Source organism: Thunnus albacares, chromosome 19 (assembly GCF_914725855.1).
Source record: "Thunnus albacares chromosome 19, fThuAlb1.1, whole genome shotgun sequence".
NCBI classification, from domain to species: domain Eukaryota; kingdom Metazoa; phylum Chordata; class Actinopteri; order Scombriformes; family Scombridae; genus Thunnus; species Thunnus albacares.
Window position 1 is genome coordinate 23,092,664 of NC_058124.1, and position 26,622 is coordinate 23,119,285.

Genomic DNA, 26,622 nt, shown 5'->3' on the forward strand with positions numbered 1-26,622 from the left:
ACATAGGAAGGTTAGCAAGAGGATTTAGTGTCAGTGCAGTATTAGGAGTCAGAATGAAGAGTGGCATGCAGAATGCTAACAACCAGCTTCTCACCTGTTGCGCCTCGCTCTGCCGAGCCATAAGCTGGCCCATTAGTGTGTGTGCGCCACGGGACAAGCCCGTACGGTAAGTAGTGCTCGCTTTCTCTCTTACCGTTGCCTGTAAGTTTTTTTCTGACCTATCACTGATAGATATTTTATTCTCCTCTTCTTCTGAATACTTCTGTGTTCTTTTATGTGTCTTTGCTTTCTTTTATTTAGAGCTTTTTTCAGCATTTTTGTTACTGGAGGCTTTGCATGCTTAGTGCTTGTTTTATAATAGCAGCGGTAAGTATTAATGCGCTTTCTAATATAAGAGACATCTGAATATGGGAAAGTTACAATCAAATTCTTAATATGTACTAAATTTTAAAGAATAATTATATAATTTAGTAGGATTTTGTTGCCACTGGTTGTTGGGTTTTCTTTTTCTGATTCTATAATCTTACTCTCCTGATAATACGCTATAATAGTATAATATAATACGATAATATAATAACATAACATGATGGCTCAAAGTTCCTTACCACATTGACCTATATTGTTACCAGAATAAATTTCAACTGGAATTTGTTTTTTCTTTCTTTTCGTAGATGCATACTGCCATTGCTGGAGTAATCGACCTGGGAACAGTGGAAAGGTTCTCAGTGTTCCAAGCAGCCCAACGGGGTCTTATTGACCAGGACACCTGCCATACTCTACTGGAGGCCCAGCTCATTATCATGGGTGGGCTCCTCCAGCCTGGTGCCCCTCTCAGTCTTTCACTGGAACAAGGTCTGGTTCAAGGCCTAATTGACACCCACACCAAGCAGTATCTCTCTGAGCTAGAGAGTGCTATGCTATTGGTGGAAAATACTAAGTCTACAGATGACCAACAGCAAAATGTGTTGCCAGTAGCTACTGCCATGGAGTTTGGGCTCATCAGAGAGGAAGTGGGACTTCGTATTCTAGAACTCGAAATGCACACAGGAGGGCTGAGAGACTCCACAGGAAAAATCATGAGTTTGGAGCAAGCAAAAGACATGAGACTGTTGCCTCCCAGAACCCTCACCAAACTGCAGTCAAGGCTGCAACATAAAGAGCTCATCAATCCAAACACAGCTGAAAAATTAAACCTACATGAGCTACAACAGTGCTGTGTCCTTGACGATGACTCGGGTCTTCTTCTCCTTCCTGTCAAACAGCAACCTGGAGGAACTGTCTGCCTCCGCTCTGGTAGAAAAGTTGGCATCTTCCGTGCAGTCCAGGAAGGGCTGATTGATCGCAAAGTAACTGTACGACTTCTTGAAGCACAGCTTTTTGCCGGTGGTATTGCCGACCCACGGTCTGGCCACCGGCTGACAATTGATGAGGCTGTTCGTCATGGACTTATGGACCAGGATTTAGCCTGTGCCATGTTGGCACGCCAGCTGCAAAATGGGGGAATTCTAGACCCTTCCAGTGGAGAACGCCTGGATTTGGAGGAGAGTATTCGAAGGGACCTTCTCTCTTCTCATTTGGCTCTCTTGGTCCTCGAGTCTCTCTGGAATTTCATGGGAATGCTCTTACCTGAATCTGGAGAAATCCTGCCCATTGTGGAGGCTCTTCAACAAGGAATGATCTCTGGAGAGCTAGCAAGTAACATCCTAAGGCAGCGACATGCCATTGGGGCTCTATACGACCCAGAAACCCTCAAGGTACTACCCCTGAACCAGAGTGCTGAAGAGGTTGAGCCCAGTGTAGTCAGTTCTCTCAAAGGCATCCACATCCCAGATGTTCTCCCCAACATGAACCAATCAGGTACCCCATCTCTTAACCGTTTGAGTTGGGGTTCTGCCAGCTCTTCCCCACCTCCATCCTCTCCATCGCCTTCATCATCTCCAACAGGCATTGTGTGGGATGCTACACCAACAGATGGAATGAATCCTGAAGAGCAAGCAAAACACAAACTGCTGTTTCACCTCATGACTCACAGCTATGTGGATGCCCATTCTGGAAAACGGTTGGTGCTGCTAGACCCTGAGCTGGTGGAGTTGTTCAAAGCTGCTGAACTGGTTGCTGGAGACTCTGTATGTGGATCTCAAGTTGAGCCTCTAAGCAGTTTGGCCACAGAGAAGCAGGGGAAGTTGCAAATGGTTAGCGAATTTAGTTTGACAGATAAAGGGGTTAGTGACAAACAAACTGAGGTTGAAGAAGAAAGTTCCAGTGTAGTCACACCAAGCAAGGATTTTGAGATCAGTGGTAAAGGCGGTGTAGAAGGAAGGTACGATGGAGAAAGTGACAACAAATTGCAGCACAAACCATCAGTAATTGTAGAGAGTGGTTTAGCCTCTCCAGCTAAAGATGGTTTAGATAAAGATGCAAAAGTAAAAGATAAAAAGACAGAAAAATCCAGTCTTGAAACTTCAGTGGCTTCAGCTAAAGATCTTAAAGAGGAATTAACAAAAGACTCAGATGAGCAGGTTGCAACTGAATCCACGCCCAGGGAAAGTGGTCATCAGGAGACTAGAAGTACAACCACAACAGTAGACACAAAAACAGTCACAGCACCACTCAAATCAGAAGAAGATGTTAAAATGTTGAAAGAACTCATTCCAGTCGAAGCAAAAACAAATGACGATGTTAGTTCAACAAAATCTGAAGATAAGACAGAAATAAAGCATTCCCAGACTGAATCAGAAAGGATCAAACAAAAGGTGCCTATAACAGAGACTGACTCAGAGCATGCTAAACCTCGGGTTGATATCCTTGAATCAGGAGTGGAGAAGGAGGGGGAGGAGGCTGAGTTGGAGAGGTTAGTCCTAGAGCTCAAACAGGGAGGTCTGATGACAGAAGATGGGGAAAAGCTGCTCCCTGATGAAGCAGTAGCTCAGGGTGTCCTCCCTGGCCATACTGCCGTCAAATTAATGGCTCAGGCAGGTCTGTTTGGAGGTTTCCTAGATGCCAGCAGCGGTGAATCACTTAGCATGGAGGATGTAATGCAGGAGGGTTTACTAGATGAAGATCTGATGTGGGGTGTTCTCAAGTCGGATAAAACCCTTGCGGGGGTTGTGGATGTAGAAAAAAGGCAGATCTGTGGGGTGACCGAGGCAGCTCAGGCAGGTTTGATTGACTCCAACACCGCTGCTCGACTTCTAGAGGCCCAGGTGGCATCTGGCGGCATCGTTGATATACGTAGGGATAAGAAAGTCTCCGTCACTCTAGCATCAAACCTAGGATTGATAGAGAAGGATCAAAGAGAAGGACTGGCGGCACTAGAGAAAGCATACAAAGGAAAGGATACAGATTCAGCAGCAGCCCTAACTAAAGCCAGTTTACAGCTACAGATGGAAGGTGTTATTGACCCAGAGTCTAAGTCTCCAGTACCTCTGGAGCAAGCAATTCAGAAGGGCATAATAAGCCCAGAAGAGGCTTATCAAGTGTTGGCAAGGCAGGTGGCTGAAGGTGGTATAATACATCACGCTTCAGGAATGAGGCTGTCAGTTTCTGATGCTGTAGATAGAGGACTAGTGGATCGCTCTGTTGCTCCTGGGCTGGAAGAACTGGAGTGGGTCTACCAAGGAAAAGTCAGTCCTTCATCACACCCAGAGGCAGTCACTCTCCAGGCATCGACAGGAGCCATTTCTGACCCTGACTCTGGATGTAAACTGACATTGACAGAGGCAGTTTCTAAGGGTCTTCTGGCTGAGAACATTGCAAGTGAAGCCATGGCTTCTCTTACAGTAACACAAGGAGTGCTTGACCCCCAAACTGTACGCATTGTGCCTTATTCACAGCTTGTAAGCCAGGGTAAAATAGATATTGAAACAGGTAAACGCTTCTTGGAGGTCAAACCTTTCAGAGGTGTTCAGAGTGAGCAAACAAGAGACAGCTTGACCCTTCCTGAGGCAGTTGCTTCTCAACAAGTTGACCCAGTTCCAGCATTGAGGTTGCTTCAGAGCCAGGCAGACAGCGGAGGGATCATTGATATCACCATTGGAGAAAGGCTCTCTCTACCTGAAGCCTCTCAAAGAGGTTTAGTTGGAGAGGATATGGCCAGGGTAATAGCCACCAACCAGATTGTGAAAGGGGGCTTAGTTGATCCTGCCACTGGACAACGAGTCTCTAGTGTCAGTGATGCTGTTGAAAAAGGACTGATATCCAGTGACATGGCTTCAGAGATTCAGGAGAAATTGCCTTCTGTAGAGATAGAGGGTGATGAAGATAGTTCTACACCTGTTGCCTCATCACTTGGTACATACAGCCCTGCTGTTACATTGCCGGACAGTCCAGCAAACTCGTCAGATGTAAACACTGAGGTGGCTTCAAGATCTCCACTTTTAGAGAAAGGTTTGATAATTACACAGGGTGATGGAGAAACTTTGACCTCAGTAGTTTCAGATCAGTCACTGTTTTATGACACTACTACAGAAGAGGACAAAGTAGAAGTGCCGGTGTCAGTGGAAGAAAAGGCTGTAATTGAGTCAGACCAATCCATAGACCTCTTGTGTAAGTTTGCTAGTAATGTTGAGAAAAGAATTCAGCAAACCATAGAGGAGATAGAACCACAGAAAGACATCAAAAAGTCAGAGCATCTTCCTAAACAGAAGCCTGAAGAGAGACTGCAGATAGATGAGAGTAACACTGATGATAAACAAAAAGAGAGCATTTCAAGAGATTCTGTTGGAGAATTAATTCAAGCACATGTCTACGATACTGACAAAGATGAGAAGGAAGACGTCAGAGAAGGGCCAGAAATTGTAAAGTCAGATGGGGAACCTGTGGAGGTTGAGAAAAAGGAGCGTATATCCAGTGGTGAGAGTACATCACTGGTGCATCATGTTGTTGAATTCGATGAACCCCTAACAGGTTTAGTAACAACAGAGAATAGAGATGACAGAGAAAATAAACACATCATAGAACTGTCAAAATTGAGTGAAGAGGAATGTAAAAAGAGTGATGTTGCATCAGAAATGGATGATGGTGAGGGCAAAAGAGAAGAGAAAGAGAAACCTTTAAAGATTGAGATCAAGGCTAGTGCTGACATTGATCCATCAGATCAGTTACTGACTTCTTCAACCAAGGAGACAGAAGGCAAAAGCAAGAAAAAGAGGAAGAATAAAAAGAAGGGAAAGGGTAAAGAGGCAGAGAGTGAAACACAGCCTACAGAGATAAAACATCCATCTGAAATTGAGCAAGTTGATGCAGAAATCGAAGGGCAGCCTGAGGCTACTCATGCATTTACGGCAGAGCTCGCATTACAAGACAAATACAAAACATCGCAGATTCATGATCAGGCAACTTCTGTTGTTGAGGCTGAAAATGATTTGGTAAAACAAGAACCCGAAGCAGTTCCACTCACTCCTCAATTCACGGAACATAAGCCAGAGAAGGATGCAATACAATTGGAGTTACCAAAGGATACAGAAAAGGGTGATAAGGGAGAGGAGAAGAAATGGGAGAAGCAGAGAGAGGAAGTTGAGGAAGAGGATTCTGTCTCTCAGCAACCAGAGCAATCAGAGAGCAGTCAGGAGGTAGAGAAAAGGAAGGAGCAAGAATTGCCTCAGAAATCTTCTCTACCAGATGACGAGAAAGCAGCCTTGATACTGAAAGCCAAAGAGAGCATTCTTAAAAAGGTGTTTGAAAAAGCAGTGAGTGAGAAGCAGGCTGCAGAGGAGCTGCAGGCATTGCGCAAGGAGGTGGGGAAGAAGAAGATTCCCAGCACAACTGTTAGAGATGAAAATGTACAAACTCCGCCAGCTAAGGCCGATGAAGTGGAGAGTCATGATGTCAAAGATGATAGTGTTAAGAGACCCAATGGTTCACCAAAAGAGAGTGAGGAAGAGACGAGTGTCAAAGAAGACAAAATGGAAGTGACAGAGGTCAAACAACATATGACTGTGGAGAAACTTTCTGTCAAGGAGGGCATAGAGACCAAACTATTGGAAGACGTACAAAAAGATGTTGAGACCGCTCCATCAGTCCAGCCTAAAGAAACCCAGCAAAGTAAAAGAAGTAAGAAAAAGAAGTCTAAGATTCCAAAAGTGGCAGACAAAGCTCAGCCTGGTACTGACAAGTTACTCACTGACGAAAAAGTGGATTCTGAGGCGATGACAAAAATCAGCACAGAAGCAAAACCAGATTTAGATAGCTCAGCTGAGCAGACGAGCAAACATATTGAAACCAGTGAAGCAATCAAACCTTCAGTTGGTGAAAAGGAAAACCAAATGCAGACCTCTGCAATTAACGTTAATGGAGCTGAGGCTTCTCAACAACGTTCATCTGATTTAAGTCATTCAGAGGAACCTAGTTCTCACATTGAGGAACAGACACAGATGACAAAAGTTACATCTATGGGGAAAGAAATTCTTAAAGAACCCCAAGAGTCCCATTCAGAAATCAGAAAAGCTACAGATGCCACTGACTATTCCCATGAGACCCAACCTGCAGATCAGTCCGTACCTACGGTCATCCAACCAGAAAAAACAACTAAGAAAGGTAAAAAGAAGAAGGGGCACCAGTCACCTGAAGTTGAAAGTACCAATGTTCCCGAATCAAAATCTTTAAAAGAACAACAGCCACATGTCAAACCTGCAGAAACCGTCCTCTCAGAAGATGCTTTAACTGAGTCTGAATCAGCTGGGGTCCCTGAGTCTGTCACAGCCACTGAGAGTCGTAGAGAGGAGGAGGATGACGTCAGAGAGATTGGAGAAACTGAGTCAAACAAAGAGGGAACAACAGTTACAACTGGCAAGGTAAGAAGTATTAGAGAGTTTGACAAGGATTCAGTTTTTATTTTTCATATAGATTTGTTTAAAAGAAACAAATCTCTTTGGATACACAGATATACGCATTTTTAAAATTATTTTTTTTTAAATAATTTAAAATTATGTTTGAATTGTTTTAAAAGTATGTTATGTTTAATTGTATATTTTATTTTTTCTGTTCCTATAGTCATCATTAATCCGTCAGGAATGCTTGGAACATGACCAGCGAATCGTAGCTCTGGTCTCCATGGTCAGGCATATTGAGGTCCGACTCAAACAGCAGCAGCAGCAGTCTGTTGGCCGCAGCCTCATTGCCTTGGATGACATCATCAGACAGACTGAGGTGAAAGAATATGCATATTTACCTGATAGGCTATGATGTTATATTAATGTCATGACAGCTCACTTTAATGTATTTTTTTAACACTCACATTATTTAGCAGTCATACATTTGATCACCAGTGTTAAACAATAAAGCTGATTTAAGGATTAGTCTATTACCAAACTATATCAAGTAAACTTTTGTTTTCTTTTCCTAATCTGTCTTTCAGACTCTGGACCTTGAACTGCGTGACTTGGAGCCTGAGATCAACAAGGAAGTGGAGGCTGCTGAGCGGCTGTTGAAGCCCCAGCCCAAAGATGTTCCTCCGCAGCTCCTATTGGCCCTGGAAAAGGACGGGCGTAGTTTGACTCGAGGGTACGAAGCTGCCAGAGCAAACTCTGAGGGCATTCTGCAAAGCCTACGAGACCACAGAGACTCATATAAGGTAAAAATGACATCTAGATTAAACCAGAAAGGAACTCTTAAGGCCAATTTAGACCAAAGATTCACAACAAAACAAGTCTGCCAGTTTACACCAACACGACTAGACGAGACAGTGTATCGTTTCCATAGCAACAAGCTTTTCAGGCTTTTTTTTGTAGCTGGATACTTTGTAGCATCTTAAAATATGAATATAGGATAGTGATGGTGAGATACTTGCTACAGTCGCAGTTCTAACATTGATGAAACAGTGAAAACATAAAAACACGAGAGGGCCGAGAATTCGGATTGTACCTTTATTTCAAATTTGCAGACTGCAAATTTTAAGGCTTGTGTCGCACAGACACGGCTGTTCCTCAAACAAACTGATGAGGTGAGCCTCTCTTTCCTCCGTCCAAAATTCTGCCATTTCGACCAGCTGACTTTGCTACGAGCTGATTGGTTGTTGAAACAGGTGACGTGCCTCATGTTCTAAAACCAACCACTGGTGACTTGACAAGCTGAGTTGCAGGCAACGCCACCAGCCAGCTGGAGTCGAACTGAGACGGGCTAGTTAACACAGCTGCAACTTTTCCCTGCAATGTTCTAAAAATGATTTCATCTCGTTGTGAATCTTTGGTCTAAACTGGCCTTTACTCTCATTGTCAGAGAATTGTTACATCAGTTATCTTACCTGGGCCCAGAAACTTGTATATGTACTTGTATATATATATACTTTGTATATGTTTGAAATAATAAGACGTAGGTTCTGATACTCAACAGCAGTATTTTGCCAATCTTTCTCTCAGGAGGCAGTAACGGCTGAACAGAAGTCGTTGGGAGAACAAGTAGAGGGCCTTCTCTCTTGGTTGAGGGAGACAGAGGCTCAGATGAGTGGAGGAATGGCAGGGATGGAAAAAATGGCAGAGAAAGATGACAACCATGATCAGCTCACACAGCAGCTGCATCTTTGCAAGGCAAGTTTTATGTTCTACTTGCTCCTTTTTGAAAAAATGCATAAAATGTTGTTGATATACATTTTGTTATACTAAATGCATAGTCTAATTTGAATGCATTAAACACCATTTATTAGTGCTAATTAAACAAGGATTGTGTGACATTGTGGCTCTGCATGAGGTTAATATATGCACTGTCAAAATATGCATCTTGTCACACCTGTTTTGGAGACAAAGAGTTGATATATTGTCTTGATTTGTGGCTCCAGTGTTCGTCTCTTTGTGATACCCTTTCATCTATGAAGGAATGATACTTTCCTGCACTCACTTGCCGCTTTCCTTTGTTTTTCTTTTAAGGAGCTCCAGTCTTCTCTGATGGCACGCTCCAATGAGGTCAACAACGTGGCCTTTGACATTCAGGTGTTCATCTCGGAGCGGGCTCAGGACCTGGCCCCCGAGCAGAGCAGGCAGCTTCTGGGGCAGCTCCAGCAGCTGCAGAGGGCCTTCCACCGAGCGTCAGGCCAAGCCCAGGCCTGGGCTGATGCCCTCTCCGCCCAGAGAGAAAGGGAGGAGGAGTGGCAGCGCAGAGAGAGGGTGAAAGAAGAGGAGAAGGACAGAGAAATGCAGAGTGCAAGGGAGAGAGAGGTTTGGAAAAATATGATTGAGTCGGTTTGGTTTTTAATGCTATTTTCTTACTAATACATTTGAAATGCAACAGTCTCATTTGTCATGCTGTTAACAACATCTGTGCTTTGTTATAGAACATCTCAGTAATGTTTTGATTAGCACTCATGCTATAAAATCATACCAAACTCATTTACAGTAGGACTAGAGAAGCCTGATGTGAACTAGCTAACCTCCACCACAGTTTGAACTTTTCATATCATCATACCTTGATATCAACCCACTGCTGCTCTTGTTGCAAAAGCTTCGCCACTTGACATTGACAGTATCACCATTCTCACTCCTACTACACAGGCTTTCATGCAAGCGTGTTTTGCTACTCTGCATGTCTCTATAACATGTGTATTATTAACCTGTTTGCCTTGCTGTTCCAGATTGCCACTGAAGGAAAATCGCTTGTGTCACGGCGGTAAAGGCTAGAGATTTGATAGCAGCAAAGTCTTGCTGGCTACAGCTCTTAACTGTTTTTCCTCTTGTCTCACCTGAATACCAGGGAGGAAGAGGAAAAACAGCAAATAAAAAGATTTTTGTCTGATTTCTCTTTGTATTGTTTGTTGTTGCTTGACCAACATGTTGATGTTAAGATACTATATGTGTGTTTGTATGTCTGCCTGTGTGTGTGTGTAAGTGTGAACTCTGGACACAATCTGCTCAAAGCTTGGCAAAGTGTGCACTACGAGTATTTTGTTTAGGGGCAAATGAAGTGCTTTTATCGTTGAGAAGTTTGAGAATTGGTGCTTTGAGTAAAAAATGCCAAAATGAAATGTTGATATCACTTTATGCTCACATTTTCTTTCTGGTCGGGTCTTCGCTCTTTTTTTCCTTCTTTCTTTCCTCCTCTAATCTCAGGTGGTCCAACAACAGAAAGCAGAGTGTTCTCAGAAACTAGAAGGCCTTAACATGTGGTTGGCTGGAGCTGCCAGCTTGCTGGCCAATCAGAGAGCTGGAGCAGAGTCAGGTGATATGAATGTCCTACAAGAGAAGCAGAGGAAATTGAAGGTATGAAACATGAACAAATCTCCCTCCACATCTAGATTCACAAGCCCACATTAATTAAATAATAAAAACACCCTTAATACACAAAAAATAATCTATTTTTACATTCAGCTCACTATTTTTCTGTATCTAATCTAATATTCACCTAATTTTAACTCACTGGATTCATTGGATGGTTTGATATGTTCTCACTTCTCTAATTTGTTCACCTTTTTTTCTCTCCAGGAAGTACAGAAGGATCTCCAGACCAAACAGGAGGGCATAAGTGAGGCCATCCGCTCTGTGGAGGATTTCCTGGCAGAGCGAGGAGAAAATCTGAGCCCAGAGGAAAAGGAGAAACTCCAGGTGGCGCTAACAAGAATGAAGGAGCAGTACAGCGCCCTGACAGATTCAACAAACACATCGCTGTCAGAGCTGGACACAGCCATCAACACTACTGTACAGCAGAACACACAAAGGGTAAGAAGATGAGAGAGCGGTTTTAGATATACAGCACATATTGGATTTTATATATAATCTTCAAGTGATCCAAGGGCTTTCCATATTAATGCCACCAAAATATATTTTAATATTTGTTTACTTTACTTTTTGCATTAATTTTTCCTCCTTTTATCTTCAGGCAAAAGCAGTTGAGGAACTTCAGGAGACACAAAGCCAAATAGACGCTCTGCTGAATGACTTGTCCACCCTTAACCAACCAGCCAGTAGAGGCGTTGGATCTGGAGCAGGCCGAGATGTTGTCGACGTATCGTTCTCGCAGCCAGAGGGAGCTGTGAAGTCACACACAGAGATGCTGCAGGTCAGAATCTGTTCCTCTGATGTATGTGTAGTGCATCTCATAAAAATACTAGCTTATGGCCTATAACCTTTCACCTCTATCCCAGGCGGAGCTTCAGCAACTCCAGTCTCAACAGGCAAAGCTACTCCAGATCACCCAGTCAACTCGCTCTCTTCTGGACCAACCTGACTCCACTGTTCCTCCTGAGGAGAAACAGCGTCTCCGCGCTGCCCTGGACCAGCTGCAGGCCCAGCACCAGGACAGGCTGCAGAGCTGCCAGGTAATCACACTATAAATATGTACAGTGTGTGTGTGTTAACTCTACAGCATGGGCCCCTGATGATGTTTGACCTAAACTGTCATATGTCAGCATTTACAGTATGTAATTATAACTTAACTGGGCTGCTGGTGAGAATATCAGATGTTCATTTGAATGAGTATTTTTGTTGTAATTGGCTGACTGCAGCTGCTCTGATCTCTGTTTTAGGACCGACTGAGGAAGTCTGAGGCGCTGAAGGACGAGATGACAAAGTTCCTGCAGGAACATGGAAATCTGGGTGCCTGGCTGGAACAAAGTGAGCAGGAGCTCCGTTCCCTAGGGGAAGGAGAAACCGATGCACAAGGACTGAAGGGCAGGCTGGAGGAGCACAGAAAGGTACACAAAATGCAGAAGTTAACAACATCATGGAGATTTCTCTGTTCATTATTTTGGTTGGATCAGAAATTACATTTTTTTACACATGAAGCACCTCGTGAAACTGGACTATAACTAACTTATAAACTCTGTCACCTATAAGTAACCTACTGGTTCCAGTTACATTAATTACACTGTGTCTTTGAATAAAAGTGTACGAGCTACAAAATCTCACTCACTGTATCTGTGTCCAGAGTAAAAACACAAACTGTAAAACTTTTTAAATGTCTAATTATCCATGGAAGACTGAGATCCAATGCTCAATTTCCATCCATCCCAGTGCCCTGACATGCCCTGATTTACACTCACACAATCACACATTCTAATCTAGGAACCACTGAAAAACTCCATTGAAGCTGTTTACTTGTTTTCTCATTAAAGGTCCCTTGATGTCACATTTGCAGTTTTTTTATAGGCTCTCACACATTTTTCCCAGTAATTTGTGGGAACTAGTGACCTGCTGGTTGTAATCATGCTTTCCATTCACATTTATAAAGAAAAGTCTTTGTTGTAATGAAAATGTAGTGTTTTCTTGTCAGACATACACATCTATATGCATTTGTCCCAAAACTGACCTGTAAACTATATCTGCATTCCCAGCTCGCTGAGGATGTAATTTGCCACAAGGCGGACCTGCGGTTTGTCTCCATCTCCGGTCAAAAGGTTCTGGACTCCGTTCAAGGAGCTCTGGAGCAAGTTGGTGGTTCAGACCCAGCTCTGCAGAGCACCAAGGAGCTGGTGACTGACAGGCTACAGGACGCCAACCACAGATACACAACCCTACACACCAAGGTAAGGGCTGTGAATGTTTTCTGGAAACTGATGTAAATTGTGTTTAATGAAATTCTTTTACAATATCTCTGAATTGTACTTACATTGAAACTCTGTATTTGCGTGTGCAGTCAACAGAGTTGAGCAGCCGTTTGTCCGGCCTGTTGGAGAGATACCAGCAGTACCAGGATGAGGTCGTCTCCCTCCACACCTGGCTCAGCACTCAGGAACAAAACCAAAGCATAGCCAAGCCCAGTGGAGAGACAGACCCCCAGAACCTGCAGAACACACTACGACAAGTACAGGTGAAATACACGTGATAAATATTTAGATAAACAGAACACGGGGGGAATGCAGTAAAAGAGCACAGACCGCCTCATCATGTTGAGTACTGAATTACAGATTTATTTAATTTTGACGGAGTATGTTCTGTATTCTCAGCTGCTGCAGGATGAGCTGGCTGAGCGTTCGGTGCAGCTGGAGAAGGTAAAGAGAGCAGGCAGAGATCTGGTCAGCACAGATGAATCTCCCTCCCTGAAAGCTGTTGACATCCTGTGTGCTGCAGGTAACTTAATCTGCTAAATCTGTCCCCTTAAATCCTGACCACTGTCTGCTGTGCCTGCATGGGGACATGTTTTTGAATTTAGATGTGTCAAAACGTGAACTCAGAACTTAACATTCACATTACGCTGTCTGCATTTGATAAATGTAAATGGACAGATGTAAAAATGCCATGTAATGAGATGAGTTCTTATTTTTAGATGGTTTAGAGAAGAGGTTTGGCTCCCTCTCTGCATCTGTCTCCGAGCGGGCCGAGCAGCTGCAGACAGCTGTGGCCCAGTCGGTCAGCGTCCAGGAAGGCTTGAAGGGTCTGCTGAGTTGGCTGGACAAACTGGTTCTGAAACCTGGACCAGTTGAACCCACTGCACAGGCTGTACAAGACGCTTTGACCCAGAACCAGGTAGGAGTGCGCTCAGAGGTAGCATAAAGGGTTTCCTCAGTGAATAAGAGTTATTGCACATCTTTGTCATGTCCACATATTGAAATATTGCTGAAGCCTGCATTCAAAGCCTCTTCTCCTTTTTTTCCTCTCCAGAAATTTCGTCAAGAGTTGCTCTCCAGGCAGGGCAGTGTGGAGGCAACGCGGGACTCTGTTTCCAAACTTCTTCAGAGCTCTGACGCTTCCACAGCCTCCGGTCTCCAGGGCGCACTAGACGAACTGACTCAACGCTACGCTGCAGCGCAAGCCAGCCAAGCGGAGAGAGAAGCTGAGCTCAAAGGGCTGTTGCCCAGGCTGGAGAGCTACGAACGGCTGGGGACGGACCTCCAGGTCTTCACCCAGAGCCAGCTGAAGGCTCTGAGCCCGGTGGGCCAGCCAGACCGCAGCGTGGAGGACTACAAGCAGACCATTGAGGTCAGATTTATAGAAATAGGTCGTCTGCTGTTCGGTCTCGTTTTAGTCATCTGCATTCAATATTCTAAGATCTCATAAATAATTGCTAGGAGCAGTGAACATTCAGATGTCTGGATAAATAGTTTATTTCTTGTTTGTTTTCTACCAGAAGTTCTAAGAAACAAACATGATTTATCAAAAAATCATAATGTTTTCCAAATATTTTGTGGTTCTGTGTTGATATATGGATGCAGAAGGCAACTGATTCAGTTAGTATCAGTGATATTATTGGTGATGCTGTAGGTCAATCCAACACTTTTGTCCTGTGTGTCTCGTTCCAGGAGGTCCGGTCCGAGCTGGAGCAGGAAGCTGGCCAGTTGAAGTCCTTCTGCAACCTTGGCAATGAGCTCAGCCAGTCCAAAGCTTTTAGCAACACACAAAGCTTACTGGATAATGTCAAAGGGGTGTCTGATGAGTTCACCCAACTGGAAGCCAATGTCAACAAAAGGTAAAGATATTAAAAGATAAGTAGAAAGTGCCTTTTTGAATCATGCAGGCATAAATGTGAAACCACAATCAATATTATCTTCCAAGGTTAATGGAGTTTTTGTCACGTTTAATAGCAAAACATAGATACAAATTCATTTTCCAGGCTCTTACATGGTTGCTTTAGTAGGAAATATTTATAGCCATGAGAGTGTTATATAAGAAAAAGGAGTAATGGGAATAATTTTCTCTGAAACAAAAATATTTTAACAGCCTTAACAGTTTTTAATCTCATTCACAGTTCACCATAAAATACACCAGGGGGCGCCAGACACAAACCTGAATTTAACAACTCTTCAGTTCTATTGTGTTTGGTCCCACTTGTTGTTGAAATATGACAGTTGTCACTTCTTTTTAGACACCAGTTAACCTTCACAGACAGATGGAGTCAAAATTAGCAAAAAATTAAGTTTTGATTAGATAGCGAAGGCCTTCTCTCTATAACACTGTGACTGGCTCGGCGGAACTATGCTCCTGGCATTTCCAAAATTTGTTTTCTAAATTTGTAGCCATCATAGAGCACCAGTTGCTATGCCTACCCTGTCTGACGTCGCATCAGTGAGCTGCCACACTTGAAGCCTGTCAGCAGGGGGCTGGGAATTTATAAATACCGTCAGTCTGGCTTAGATTTATTGGAGTTTGGTTAGCCAGTTACATAAAAACAACCAATAATGGGCATGTTTTAATGCCTGGTCAGATACCAAGAGATGTACAGTGTTATTTATTAGTAAAACACAAATCTGTAATCTAAAACAAGGGTGTCAGTGGTCACTTCAGTTACACTGTGGGTGAGAGCAGTCGTAGAACATGCTGTACATGATGTAGGGGATTATTTACTGTGTTGCATGACGTGTCACAGCAGTCGGTTAGCCAGTACTGTAAAGTGTAAGTGTTTGAATCTGTGTGGCCACTGTGAGACGATGAGCAGGCCCGGGTGCTAATATAAGCAGAGTGGACATGGCTCATTGTCCCTCCTATAAACGGCCCCCCTTAGATAACTCCCAGCCTCGAATCCTCAGGGGGGAAAAAATAGCAGCATGATAATGATACTGCTTCATGCCAGGCAACTTCTCAGAGCTGTTTTGTCTACGGGCAGTCAGCACTTTTCTAGATCACATACATAGAGAGGGAGGTCAGCGCTGTGTTAATGCTGCCCCAGGGCCAGTGTGGACCTTGAATGCTCCCTGTTAATAGTGCTTTGTACAGGGTTGGGAGAGTACAATGTGAAAACAGCTTAAGAGAAATCATATAAATGCATCACTTTGCACTGAAAACATAAAAGTGTGATTTTAAGATGAATTTTCTCTCCTCCTTCTCTTTTCTTTCCCCCTTTTCCTCATCTTCTTCTTTTTTGCAACCTCCCCTTCCTCTTCATCCTCTACGTCACTGCTTCTAACCCCCTGTCACTGTTCTCCGTGCCATCCTTTTGTCTTTTCCTCTTCTCCCTCCCATTCCTTCTGTTTTTTTTTTTTCTCACACAGGTTTGCTGCCATTCAGGCCTGTGAGCAGCAGCTGCTCCAGTTCCGCGGCCTCTCTGGCTCCCTCCTCAGGTGGCTCCAGACAGCGCAGGACCAGCTGCCCTCCAAAGAGGTCGGCCTGAACACCGAAGGCCTGCAGAGAAGAGTCCAGCAGCTCAAGGTGTGTGTTAAATAATTTATCAACAAAATATGAACAAAAAGCGAGGCGTCAGTAAACCTTGAATTCATCGTTTTTACATAAACGAGAGGAAAACATTTAGGGAACATGCTTGAATCTAGTGTCTGTATTCAGTGACCTAATTTAATGTAAAACGCATTATGCCTTCAGGACTTGCTAAATGACTGGGAGTCACAGGGTTCCCGGGTTCAGGAGCTGAACAAGACCGGCTCAGAGTTGGAGTCCCTCATCATCGACATCACCGCTCCAAAAACTAAAACTGGTAAGACCTGTGTGAGGAAGAGCAGGGATGGAAACAAGGCCAAACAAAACAAATCTCCCACACTCCTTCTGTTTAAATAACTTATTTTCCACATGAGAGCATTTCTGCAAGTGATGAAGGTGAGATTTACAGATGATGGTGGGAGGAAAAAAAAGTCAACAGGGGGTTTATAAAAATTATGTGACCTGGAAAGAAACGCAGACATGAAAAACAAATCATGAACATGGGGAGAGCAGGAAAGACGGCTGTAAAGGGCAAAAAAAGAATGCAATACATTTGCATTTATAATCAATTTTTATTGTAATTTGCTGATACAGCTAACAGGGTTCCTGTGCAGTATGGAAAAGTATGGAATTTGATTTTTAGTAATTTCCAGGTCTGGATAAGTATAGAACAAAAAGAGAGTGTGGAAAAATATTTGTGTTTCCAGGCTATTGCCCCTGTTCTGTTTTCTAAAATATAAAATTCAGAATTTCTAAAAATAAATTGATTATACAAGCGGAGTGTTTTTTATGGCGTTCGGAGCAGGCAGCCAGCGCAGCCAAAATTTTGACCACTGTGTGAGAGAGCGAGGGCCAGAACGAGCTCGATGTCGTCAAATGCAAGACAAGAAGTACGCTGTGCAACTGAACACACACTCCTACGCAGAGCTGCCTCTACGTCACAGCCTGCAAAACATCTCTGCCCCAACTGACTTATTACTTATTACCAAATCTGGACATCTGCGACCAAATTAGATTGAAAGAAGAGTCGGCAATTTCTTTGAATTGCATGTATACATAGCATCACAAATAACCAAATATTGAGCTTGTTTGAACATGCAGTGATGTAGTTATCAGTAAAATAAAGACTATCTTTTCTGCGTAAGTAAACCATACATTTATGGCTGCGTTTATCGTCATTTCCATGGACACAATGAATTAACAAAGCTGCACAGACGCCATAGAAATTAACTTAACTTTTTTCAACTCATTTTCGTTTCTTGTCTATAAAAGAGACTGAAAAATATGACAGGAACAATAAAATAACGTTATTTATTTAATATGTTAAGAGAAAATAATACAAGTATAGGTCGCACCAGTTAATTTACTTCCTTCTTGGGCAGAGATGTTTGGAAAGTTGAATGTCATCCAACTTCCTGTGTAGGAGTTTGGACTGAACGGACACAACAGGTAAATGCAAGTAGTCCGAGGGCCGGCTTGACAATCCCAAATATAAAACATGGGTTGGTTCAGGATTCCAGATGGGAAAAGCAAGCACGGTGCAAACTTTGTGTAAAATCGTTCGACATCTCCAACATGGGGGAGGCGGCAATTGTCATAGTCATATGCGAGAGCAAAAGCACCGTCGTCTTGTCACAGCGTCCTCTTTACCCAGAGTCACAACATTTTTGGCCCAAACCAACGCCAACTTTTTATTTATAAAGTAAACATCTGGTTATTTGTACTCAGATGTCAAATATGGTCTGAAAAATCTACTGAGAAGCAACTTTGCAACTTTGGAAAGTGTATGAATTTGAAGACGAAAAAAGAGGAAGATCTTACAGTTAAATAACACAAACTACAACCTCAAAACAGACGAATCAACGTGCCTCCTGTTGTTTTGTCCAACTTCATGACATTGGAGTCACTATTATAGAAGTTTCTTGCCTCTGTACGTCCATGCTTGGTAATGCTTACATTCATAATTTCTTAGTTAAATCTAACCACTATAGGACCTTGCTTGTGAAAGGCAGAATTAAATATTAATTGGATGTTAAAAGTAAAATTCAGACGTGCCATTAGATCAGAAAGTAAACATATCGTACTAGCTGGAAAGCATACTGTAAGTTGAAAATGTATATATTGAACAAAGTGATGCACCTATTTATGTTGCTTATTGATGCACCCATTAAATGTCTTTGTTATGTAAAGACTATGGGTATCCTCCATGTCTTTCTCACGGCTGTTGTCTGTTTCCACGGCTTTTGTCCAAAGTCCCTGCTGAGTTCAGTACTTTGAGTTTGAAGTGTGAAGCTGCCACTTCTTCGCTGGCACTGGCACTGAGCTTTTTTGTACATCACTGGTCCTGTATGTCTGTATGACCATGCTTGCATGAGTGTGTTGTAGTGCTGCTGTCTCAGTCGGGTGTATGTCTTTCTCCCAGGTGCTCCTCAAATCAATGGCTCAGCAGGTCCCAGCAGTGTCAATGGCATTCACACCTGTAAAGGTGAGCTCCCCATCTAGCTCCCTCTCTCTTTCTTATCTTATGCCTCCTGAAGATTTGTGTCTAAGATAAACTTCTACATCATTTATTCGATGTGCTCCAGCTATATTATTGTTTTGTTTCCTCGTATCAGTAACTCTGAGAGATAACGGCGTTGTTTGCTGTTTTAATGTTTCCTCGTGTCCTTTACTGTCCTGTCTCTGTCAAGCTTCTGTCCATGCAGAACATCCGTCAGTAAAAATCTGTTCAGTTTCCAATAATATAATCATTGCAACATCCAGATCTACAGGACTCTTATCTAGGCTACCCTGATATGCTCCAATTGAATCTACTCTTTACTTTACTGTAAAACTGTAGTTCTTATAAGCCTGCTCTCCTAGTTTATATTAGATCAGGCTGTAATAAGATTCTTTCTTTGTCCTCTATTCTGCTGTATGTTTAGCAATGTTCTCCCTTTCTGTCTTTGTGTCCTCAGACCTTACAGAGCTTCAAGTAGCCGTATCTGATGTGAACGGTCGATATGACACGCTGGGCAGGGAGTTGAAGGACCGTCTCGACCGCCAGCAGGCCTCGCTGGAGCTGAGGCAGAAGGCCAGACAGGGCACAGAGGAGCTCAAGAGCTGGCTGACTGACAGGGAGCACAGCCTGAAACAGGGACAGACCGCCTCCCCCTCCAAACCAGAGGCGGTACGAGCCCAGGCCCAGGAGAACAAGGTAACAACCGGGTTCATCTATTTATTATAGTCTGTGACCCCTATAATCACATACATTATATTATCTGCTGATGCCTGTCCCAAATTCAGACATCACAACCCTCGTTTTTGACACACTCCATTTATTGTGTGCTTTTTTATTGAATAGATACAGTATTTTGAAGTCTTGATATTCTCTCATTTCCTCTCGTCTCCAGGCCCTGCTCTCAGAGCTGGCTGAGCACTCCGGGAAGGTAGACGAGCTGAAAAGCACACTGAAGAAGCTGATTGCTGACAACCCCGACTCTCCCGAGGCAGACACCTGGAGACAACAGCTGCAGGAGATCGGTATGTACCGCAGATGATGAAAAAAATACACGAGGATATCCGACAAAGATGATGGGACAGCCATTTCACTGTCAACTGACTTACCTGACACAGATGCCCAAAGGGAAAAAGTAGAGTAGAATGATGTGTGGGAAAAAATGTGAATAAAGACATTGCTTTTTTTCAAGGCCAGGATCTAAAAACCACCGGAGATATTGTACTGTAGGTAAATGGTACAGTAGGTTTCATAGAAATACTCTACAGTACTTGTAGCACAGAGTTGACAATCAAAGAAACCTGCGTGGGTAGAGCCATGATGAAGAAGGTATATTGTGTCAGAGCCTGAGCCAATGACGTGGAGGTAGCATATACAGGAGATGCATAATACAAGTTGGAGATGCAGAGCAAGGACATTGCCTAAGGAACACAGCACAAAGAGTCATCTATTTTAAAGAAGTGGATCCCTGAGGACGGATACTGAGTTTGTTACGTCTGTTGGGCTTTTCTGTGAATATTCTGACTGTAGAGGTAGACGTTGCTGCAAAAGATCTGGTTGAAAAATAGTTTATAAACGTTACAAGAGCAAAAAAGTGGGGGAAAAAGAAAAAAAGATGAGGCATTTTTACTGTGGTGCAGTAAAAGAAAATGGCATAGTGCCTCAGAATTTATAATAATTTTTCTAAGAGATGGTAAGAAACTGAGATCAATATTACCCAGGGAGAGAGTGGGAAGTGTTCCTGTCAAAGCTATTTGTTCGCCTGTATACTTGATATTTTTACCAGGGCCTCCTATGAGGTAACTGAGACAGAAATATTTAAGGTAAAATCCAAGAAGGGGGGCCCTTTTTTATGTTTCATATTTCATAATGCCTTTTTTCAAAGCCATGCGGACTGAGTGCACGTACACAAACACATGCTGCTGGATGCCCAGAACATGAGTCAGAGGAGGAGAAGGAGACAGGAGAAGTAGGAGGAGGAACAGAGCAAGAAAAATGTCTTATTGTTTTGTCATTGTCACATTGAAAAAGGTTTACTTTAAGAAGCTACATAACCATCACTGATCTAATTTAGATTACCATAATTCCTTGTTGTACAACCTAATAATAAAAATCATCCCCTGAAGAGGAAACTAGACAGAAAACCTTTGTCAAATTTTCAGTGAGGAATGAATATCTATTTATAAACATTTGCATATTATTTGTTGGGTTTTTTTTATGTTCTCTCACTCCTGCCTCCATTGGTTGTTTCCCCAGACTCCCGTTGGCAGACAGCCAATCAGACAGCAGTCCAGAGGCAGACTGAGCTGGAAACATGTGCCGACAGGCTGGGCAGTTTCGCCTCAGCAGCCAATCAGCTGGGCCCGTGGCTGAGGGAGAAGGAGCTAATGATGAGCGTGCTGGGACCACTGAGTATCGACCCCAACATGCTCAACACACAGAAACAACAAGTGCAGGTATGCAGCCCAGACTGTAGACAGAATCACAGACATGCTGCCAGCAGTTATAAATACATCATAGAAAACCATAATAATGACAACTTTCAGTGATTTGATTGTTTGATTAGACACCAGTCTCTCATTGTTTTTGACTTCTTCATCCATTTTAGTCATAAAAGCAGGCTGTTGATAAATAGGAGATCATATTTTAAAAGATTTACATGGTGCAACTAGAGTACCGACTTATAAAGGAAGGAATAAAGGAGTACAATTTTCTAATTTTCTATTAATATGTAGTTATCGAAAATGTCTGGATGTCAAAATGTCCCAGGAGTTTCTTCAGGCTTTCACATGTTTTTAAACTCACAATTTTATTTTCTGATAATAATGAATCTATTTCTTATGATTCTTTCTTCTGATATTTTAGTTAACGCTGATGTTCTCACTCCTCCTCTTTCTTCTAGTTTATGCTGCGTGAGTTTGAGACCCGGAGGCCACAGTTTGACCAGTTGACCCAGTCCGCCGAGGGTATCCTCTCCCAGACTGGCGACTCCGCCCAAGACCCTAAAGACCTGTCAGATGTCCGGGCTGAACTGGGCTCCATCTCCCAGCAGTGGGAGGACCTAACAAGCCGACTGACCCAGAGGTCAAACCACATCGACCAGGCCCAAGGAACCAGCGAACGCTATCAGGTAAGTCTAGTTAGAGTGACGGTTGTATAGTTTCAACTTTCATGATGACAGTAAAATATCATAACCTTCCTCCTCTCCTGGTCCCCAGGCTTTGCTCAAAGAGCTCTCTTCGAGTGCTTCTGCTCTGGGTGAGAGGCTCGATGCTCAGGCCTCGCTGAGCGCTCAGCCCGAGGCTTTAAAACGCAGCCTGCAGGAAACCGGAGAGATCCGCTCGGAGCTGGAGAGACAGCGGACTGAGCTGGCGGAGGCTGAGAGGCTCTGCCAGGAGCTGAGCACCATCGTGGCTGAGCCCTACCTGAAGGAAGAGCTCAGTAAACGACTGGAGAGTGTCAGCGGGCCACTGAGGAGTTTAGAGGAGCGCGCAGGTTTGTGGAGTTTATCACTAAATTAATTTTGACAAGTTTTGGTCAATATTTATTACATGCTATCTTGCAAAGTAGCAGTGTTTTTGTTAGTCTGCCTACTAAAGTGTGCTGTTATGTTTGTGCTTGATGTATTTGCTGGTTGTGATTTCTTACACATATAGACAGAAATAATAGTCCATTTATGTGTTCATTGGTAACATTTTTGATGAGGTCAAACAGTATCCCCTTTCAAGCTTGATCCCTCTTAAGCTTTAACAGAAATATTGTTTTGATGACAAGAAAATAACACTAACACATCCACTGAAATAAATGCAACAAAAACTGCACAAGTCCTATTTGTCCTTTTTTGTTTGAAATAGTTTTTCAGTGTTTATGTTTGTAATTCCTTGCGCTCTGCTTTGCTTTCCTCTAGCTGACGGCCTGTCTCAGCTCCAGGCCGCCCTGTCCTCCACCCAGCAGTTCCAGCAGATGTTTGAGGAGTTGCGCTCCTGGCTCGACAAGCAGGCAGATCCCAGAGAATCATCCACAGACTCCCTGCCCTGCAAGCCTGAGGCCATCCGCTCCCTGCTGGCACAGACAGATGAGCTCCAGCGTGGTATTGCCAGTCAGCGAGGTTCCTATGAGCTGATTCAAGCTGAGGGAGCGTCACTGCTTGCCACTCTCCCAGCAGGAGGAGATGAACGGTCTGCCCTGCAGTCCCGTCTGGCCTCCTTGCGACAGGACTGGGAGGGGCAGAACCAGAGAATCTCAGACCGTGAGAGCAGACTGAAGGCCACTCTTAGCAAAGCAGAAACCTACCAGCAGCACAAGACCGAGCTGATACCATGGGTAGCAGAGTGTGAACAGAAGGATGGAGAGATTCAGCCATCGCTGGATTCATCCGCCCTCGATGAAGCCTTGCAAAAGGCTCGAGGTTTGTCGCTGGACCTCGAGAGGCGACAACCCCTTCTGGAGGCCTTCAATACTGCAGCTGATCTGCTGCTGGAGCAGTGCTGCATCGGGGAGGAAGAGGTGTGTACCGGATGTCATTTTACCTGTTTCAGACTATCTATCTCTATTTGGGTGTGTGTTCTTTATCTTTTGTGTATTGTTAGCAATTCAAAAGTCATAAATTAAGTAAATGACTCAACTGATGTACTGTAAACACATTTTCTGTAGGTACGAGATGAGAAGGCCCAGCTGAACCGTAAGGTGGACGGACTGGGTGAGAGGCTTCATAACCGCACCTCCCAGCTGGAGGAGCTGGCTGGTCGTCTGAAGGAGTTTGAAGAGGGCAGACAAGCTGTGGAGAGGAGGCTGGAGGCCGCAAAGCACCAGATTGAAGTCCAGGAGGCTTTAGGACCTCAGGTACTGAAAGATATTGTTGATATTGTCATTTTCATTTCATTGTTCTTGGAAAATGTGTCAAACACAGCACTGACAGCATGTTGTGGTTGTTTAAGTAGAGGAAACTCATGTTTACTTCTTTTCCATTCAGGCATGTACCGCCAAAAGCTTGGAGCGGCTGAGAAGTCAGCAGGACAGCTTGAGGTCCTTGCAGCCTCAGGTGGTCTACCTCAGAGACCTGGCCCAGGGGCTGGTGCAGGATGCACCCCAGAAACCAGGAGGCAGCACTGAAGGAGCACAGAAGCTTCAGGAGCAAGCCAAAGACACAGAGAAAGAGTATGAAGATGTTACTGACAAGGTGAGGAGCTAGTTCACAGCACAGGACAAGAGATTAAGAGTGGAAATTTACTCCAGTGGTCATAAATAAAAGAGTGACTTCCACAAATATGTGTAATAGTGAGGATCTGAGGTGATTATGAATTTACTTCTTTAACATCTGGAATATGCTGCAGGTTTGCAAAGTGATTATTAGGCGAATATCAACGTCAGATATGAAATATCGAACACGCCTCACACAATCACATCTGCAAAAAACACTTGCATAATGTAAGATTAACAGTAATCTTTCTGTCAGGGCATAAATTCATGTTTCGAGTTATAATTTCTGACACTTCATGCAGTGCTGTGATGACAGTCAAAGGAAGTGGTTTGTTAGTAGTTCTTTATAGCTTAGTGTCAGCACTTAGCACCGTACTTAAATTTCTTTCATATTTGGTGTTTTTGGGCTTCCTCCCCCCCTGAAACCTGATCACAGATTGCCAGTAAAAACTAGTAAATGTCCAAAATATATTTGACTCACATTTTAAAGCAGTGCAGAATCCTTCTTTGAGTAGATAGCTATGGAAAAACAGCAGAATATGAGCAGAGAGTAGCGACGAAAGGACTGTTAGGAATTAACATATGCAGTTTTGAGAGAGGAGATGTTGTACAACCAGGGGAACTATTTATACCAAGAGGTCACTGTGTGAGAGGGTGTCAGATCTAGTGTGTTTGTACTATATGTGTGTGTGGGGGTGCTTAGCAGACAAGTGTCAGGGCGCTGAGGGATTGCAGAACAACTATAGCTGTCCGAAGAGTTTAGCTATTTGACTTACCGTAGTCATATATGGTCATTGTGGACATGCAACACTTTATCATAGTTTGAAAGGTAAAACAGAGCTTCAAGAATTCAGCATCTTTTTTTTTTTTTTTTCCTGCAATCCAAGTTTCTACATATTCCATTTAAGGTTACAGCCATCACAGACGCTCTTAATTGTGTATTAAAGCCACTGGAGGAGTACGCTGTTATTCACTGTGATGTTTTATTTCTCCTTTTTTTAAAATATTGATTCGGTGTCATCGCTGCTGAGAAAAGAAGGGTTGTTCTGTGGGAGACGGTGGAAGCAGCAAGCGTATCAGATATCTTTTATATCAGATCAGCCTACTCTCAGATAATGTTTCACTGTGTCTTTCTTGCACCTACACAGACCAACTCTATTTTTACTTTTCCGTAGTGTTGCATCATTTTCTGGTTGGGTTTCATAGTTTGTGCTCTGCTGTTACACTAATTTAGCCAATTTTCGCAGAGAAAATATCACCACCCACCAAGGGCTCATCCTTGTATGATTAATGATATTTCGGTATAGCATGAATATCCCAACCTTTTCATAGTACATCTCTGCTGTGGTTAACCATTTTGTGACTGCGCTCCAAAAATGTGTTTAAATGCAGCAATCATGAAAAGTGAATCTGCAAGTCAACAGAAAGCTTTGTAGGTGTGTTATGTGAGATGCTTGTTTTAATACCTCGTGTGCCTCTTTGTTCACTTTTTCTCCATCAGATCGAGCAGTGCTGCTCCTCCCTGGAGTCTCGGCTGCAGGGCGTCGGCGAGGTCCAGTCTCACGTCCGGGATGTCTTCTCGCGCCTTGCTGACCTTGATGACGAACTGGACTCCCTCAGTCCTGTTGGACGTGACGCAGACTCTCTAGCCTCTCAAGCGGACGCCCTCAAGGGCTTCCTGTCCCGTCTGACCAACCTCAGGTCGGAGCTGGAAGGACATTCGTCAGAGTGCACCACCATGCTTCGCCGGGAGGGCTCCTCCCCTGACCTCCTGGCTCTCAGGAGGGAGACAGAGGCTCTGAGTCGCCAGGCAGGAAAGGTGAGGGAAAAGACGGATGATGATGATGATGATGATGATGTGGTCATAGTTTGGCGGTGGCATCGTTAAGTGCCCAGATTTATTCCATTAACGTGACTGTAAAAGTTAATTTGTTTCATCCGTTCCTGTTTATCCTCCAGCTGAGCGAGCGAGGTCAGGCCAGGCTGGACCAGATCGAGGACGCTGCTGACAGGGTTCGGGAGTTCTACAGGCAGGTGGCCGAGCTGCAAGGCCTGCTGGGAAGAGCGGAAGAGGGGCTGAACGCGCAGGGCATGGTCGGCACAGAGGTGGAGATGATCAAGCAGCAGCTGCAGGAGTTCAAGGTAGGACGGACTTCTTCTCGCTCGTGGTTTACATGGATATCTGTGCACGAGAGTGAGTGTGCGTTAGTGTGTCAGTGAGAAGATGTGTATGACTGTATGTGTTGAGGATGTTTCAAAGAATCTGATTGGTTCGGTTTGGGGTTTTCTTTGGTTTGTAAAACAGTGCATACAGTTCTTCAGTAGTGTGTGTGAGTACACGTGTATTTGTCATTAGTGTTGACAGTAATAACATCTGCTTGATTGTGAAGAACATGAGAGAATCGAACTAAATTCAGGGTGAAAAGGTCGTACTTGTTTGTCCTCGCAGTCTCTTTCTCTCCCATCATGTTTTCCCATCATGCCTAATTCGCACAGATAAAGATAAAGAGAAAACCTTCAGGGTAACATGAGCTTAGGTTTTGTGCAATGTTCTGTTTGTGATTAATGTGTGTGTGTGTCATGAATAGTGATATCCAATGTTTGTAGAGCCTCTGAGGAGGTCTGTATTTATCCTCCTCTGTTTGTTCATACTTATAGAGACTGTGAGGTAGGGGTATGTGTGTGTGTGTGTGAGAGAGAGAGAGAGAGAGAGAGAGAGAGAGAGGGGCTCCTGTGGTGTGTCAGGAGTCAGTGATGGTGATTAGTTGAGTCACACATCTCTTTAAAATGCCTGACACACCGCTGAATCACGCAGCCTCTGTTTTTATAAAGGATGATCTTTCAGCGTTCACTCGACATTTCCCACAAATATACTCACACTTTCTCTCTCACACACACACACACTTTCCTCTCTCTTTCCCA

General features: G+C 43.7%; 1 protein-coding gene across 14 annotated transcripts in view; it reads left to right on the plus strand.

Annotated features, from left to right (window-relative positions):
• macf1a (microtubule actin crosslinking factor 1a) overlaps nt 1–26,622 on the plus strand; it is a 243,463-nt gene that overhangs the window by 157,438 nt on the left and 59,403 nt on the right. For 13 of the 14 annotated variants that reach the window (XM_044335220.1, XM_044335221.1, XM_044335226.1 and 10 more), the window contains 29 exons: nt 672–6,791; nt 6,991–7,146; nt 7,355–7,570; nt 8,355–8,522; nt 8,859–9,146; nt 10,035–10,184; nt 10,407–10,640; nt 10,801–10,980; nt 11,066–11,239; nt 11,447–11,614; nt 12,254–12,445; nt 12,556–12,729; nt 12,866–12,989; nt 13,186–13,385; nt 13,521–13,838; nt 14,159–14,325; nt 15,845–16,001; nt 16,170–16,281; nt 18,427–18,489; nt 18,962–19,200; nt 19,397–19,526; nt 20,758–20,957; nt 21,404–21,631; nt 21,720–21,996; nt 22,409–23,007; nt 23,155–23,343; nt 23,474–23,680; nt 25,202–25,519; nt 25,660–25,842. In XM_044335220.1, coding sequence (XP_044191155.1) covers nt 672–6,791; nt 6,991–7,146; nt 7,355–7,570; nt 8,355–8,522; nt 8,859–9,146; nt 10,035–10,184; nt 10,407–10,640; nt 10,801–10,980; nt 11,066–11,239; nt 11,447–11,614; nt 12,254–12,445; nt 12,556–12,729; nt 12,866–12,989; nt 13,186–13,385; nt 13,521–13,838; nt 14,159–14,325; nt 15,845–16,001; nt 16,170–16,281; nt 18,427–18,489; nt 18,962–19,200; nt 19,397–19,526; nt 20,758–20,957; nt 21,404–21,631; nt 21,720–21,996; nt 22,409–23,007; nt 23,155–23,343; nt 23,474–23,680; nt 25,202–25,519; nt 25,660–25,842 — 11,931 coding nt within the window. The remainder of the gene's footprint in view (nt 1–671; nt 6,792–6,990; nt 7,147–7,354; nt 7,571–8,354; nt 8,523–8,858; nt 9,147–10,034; nt 10,185–10,406; nt 10,641–10,800; nt 10,981–11,065; nt 11,240–11,446; nt 11,615–12,253; nt 12,446–12,555; nt 12,730–12,865; nt 12,990–13,185; nt 13,386–13,520; nt 13,839–14,158; nt 14,326–15,844; nt 16,002–16,169; nt 16,282–18,426; nt 18,490–18,961; nt 19,201–19,396; nt 19,527–20,757; nt 20,958–21,403; nt 21,632–21,719; nt 21,997–22,408; nt 23,008–23,154; nt 23,344–23,473; nt 23,681–25,201; nt 25,520–25,659; nt 25,843–26,622) is intronic. The other variant, XM_044335231.1, reaches the window with a different exon arrangement.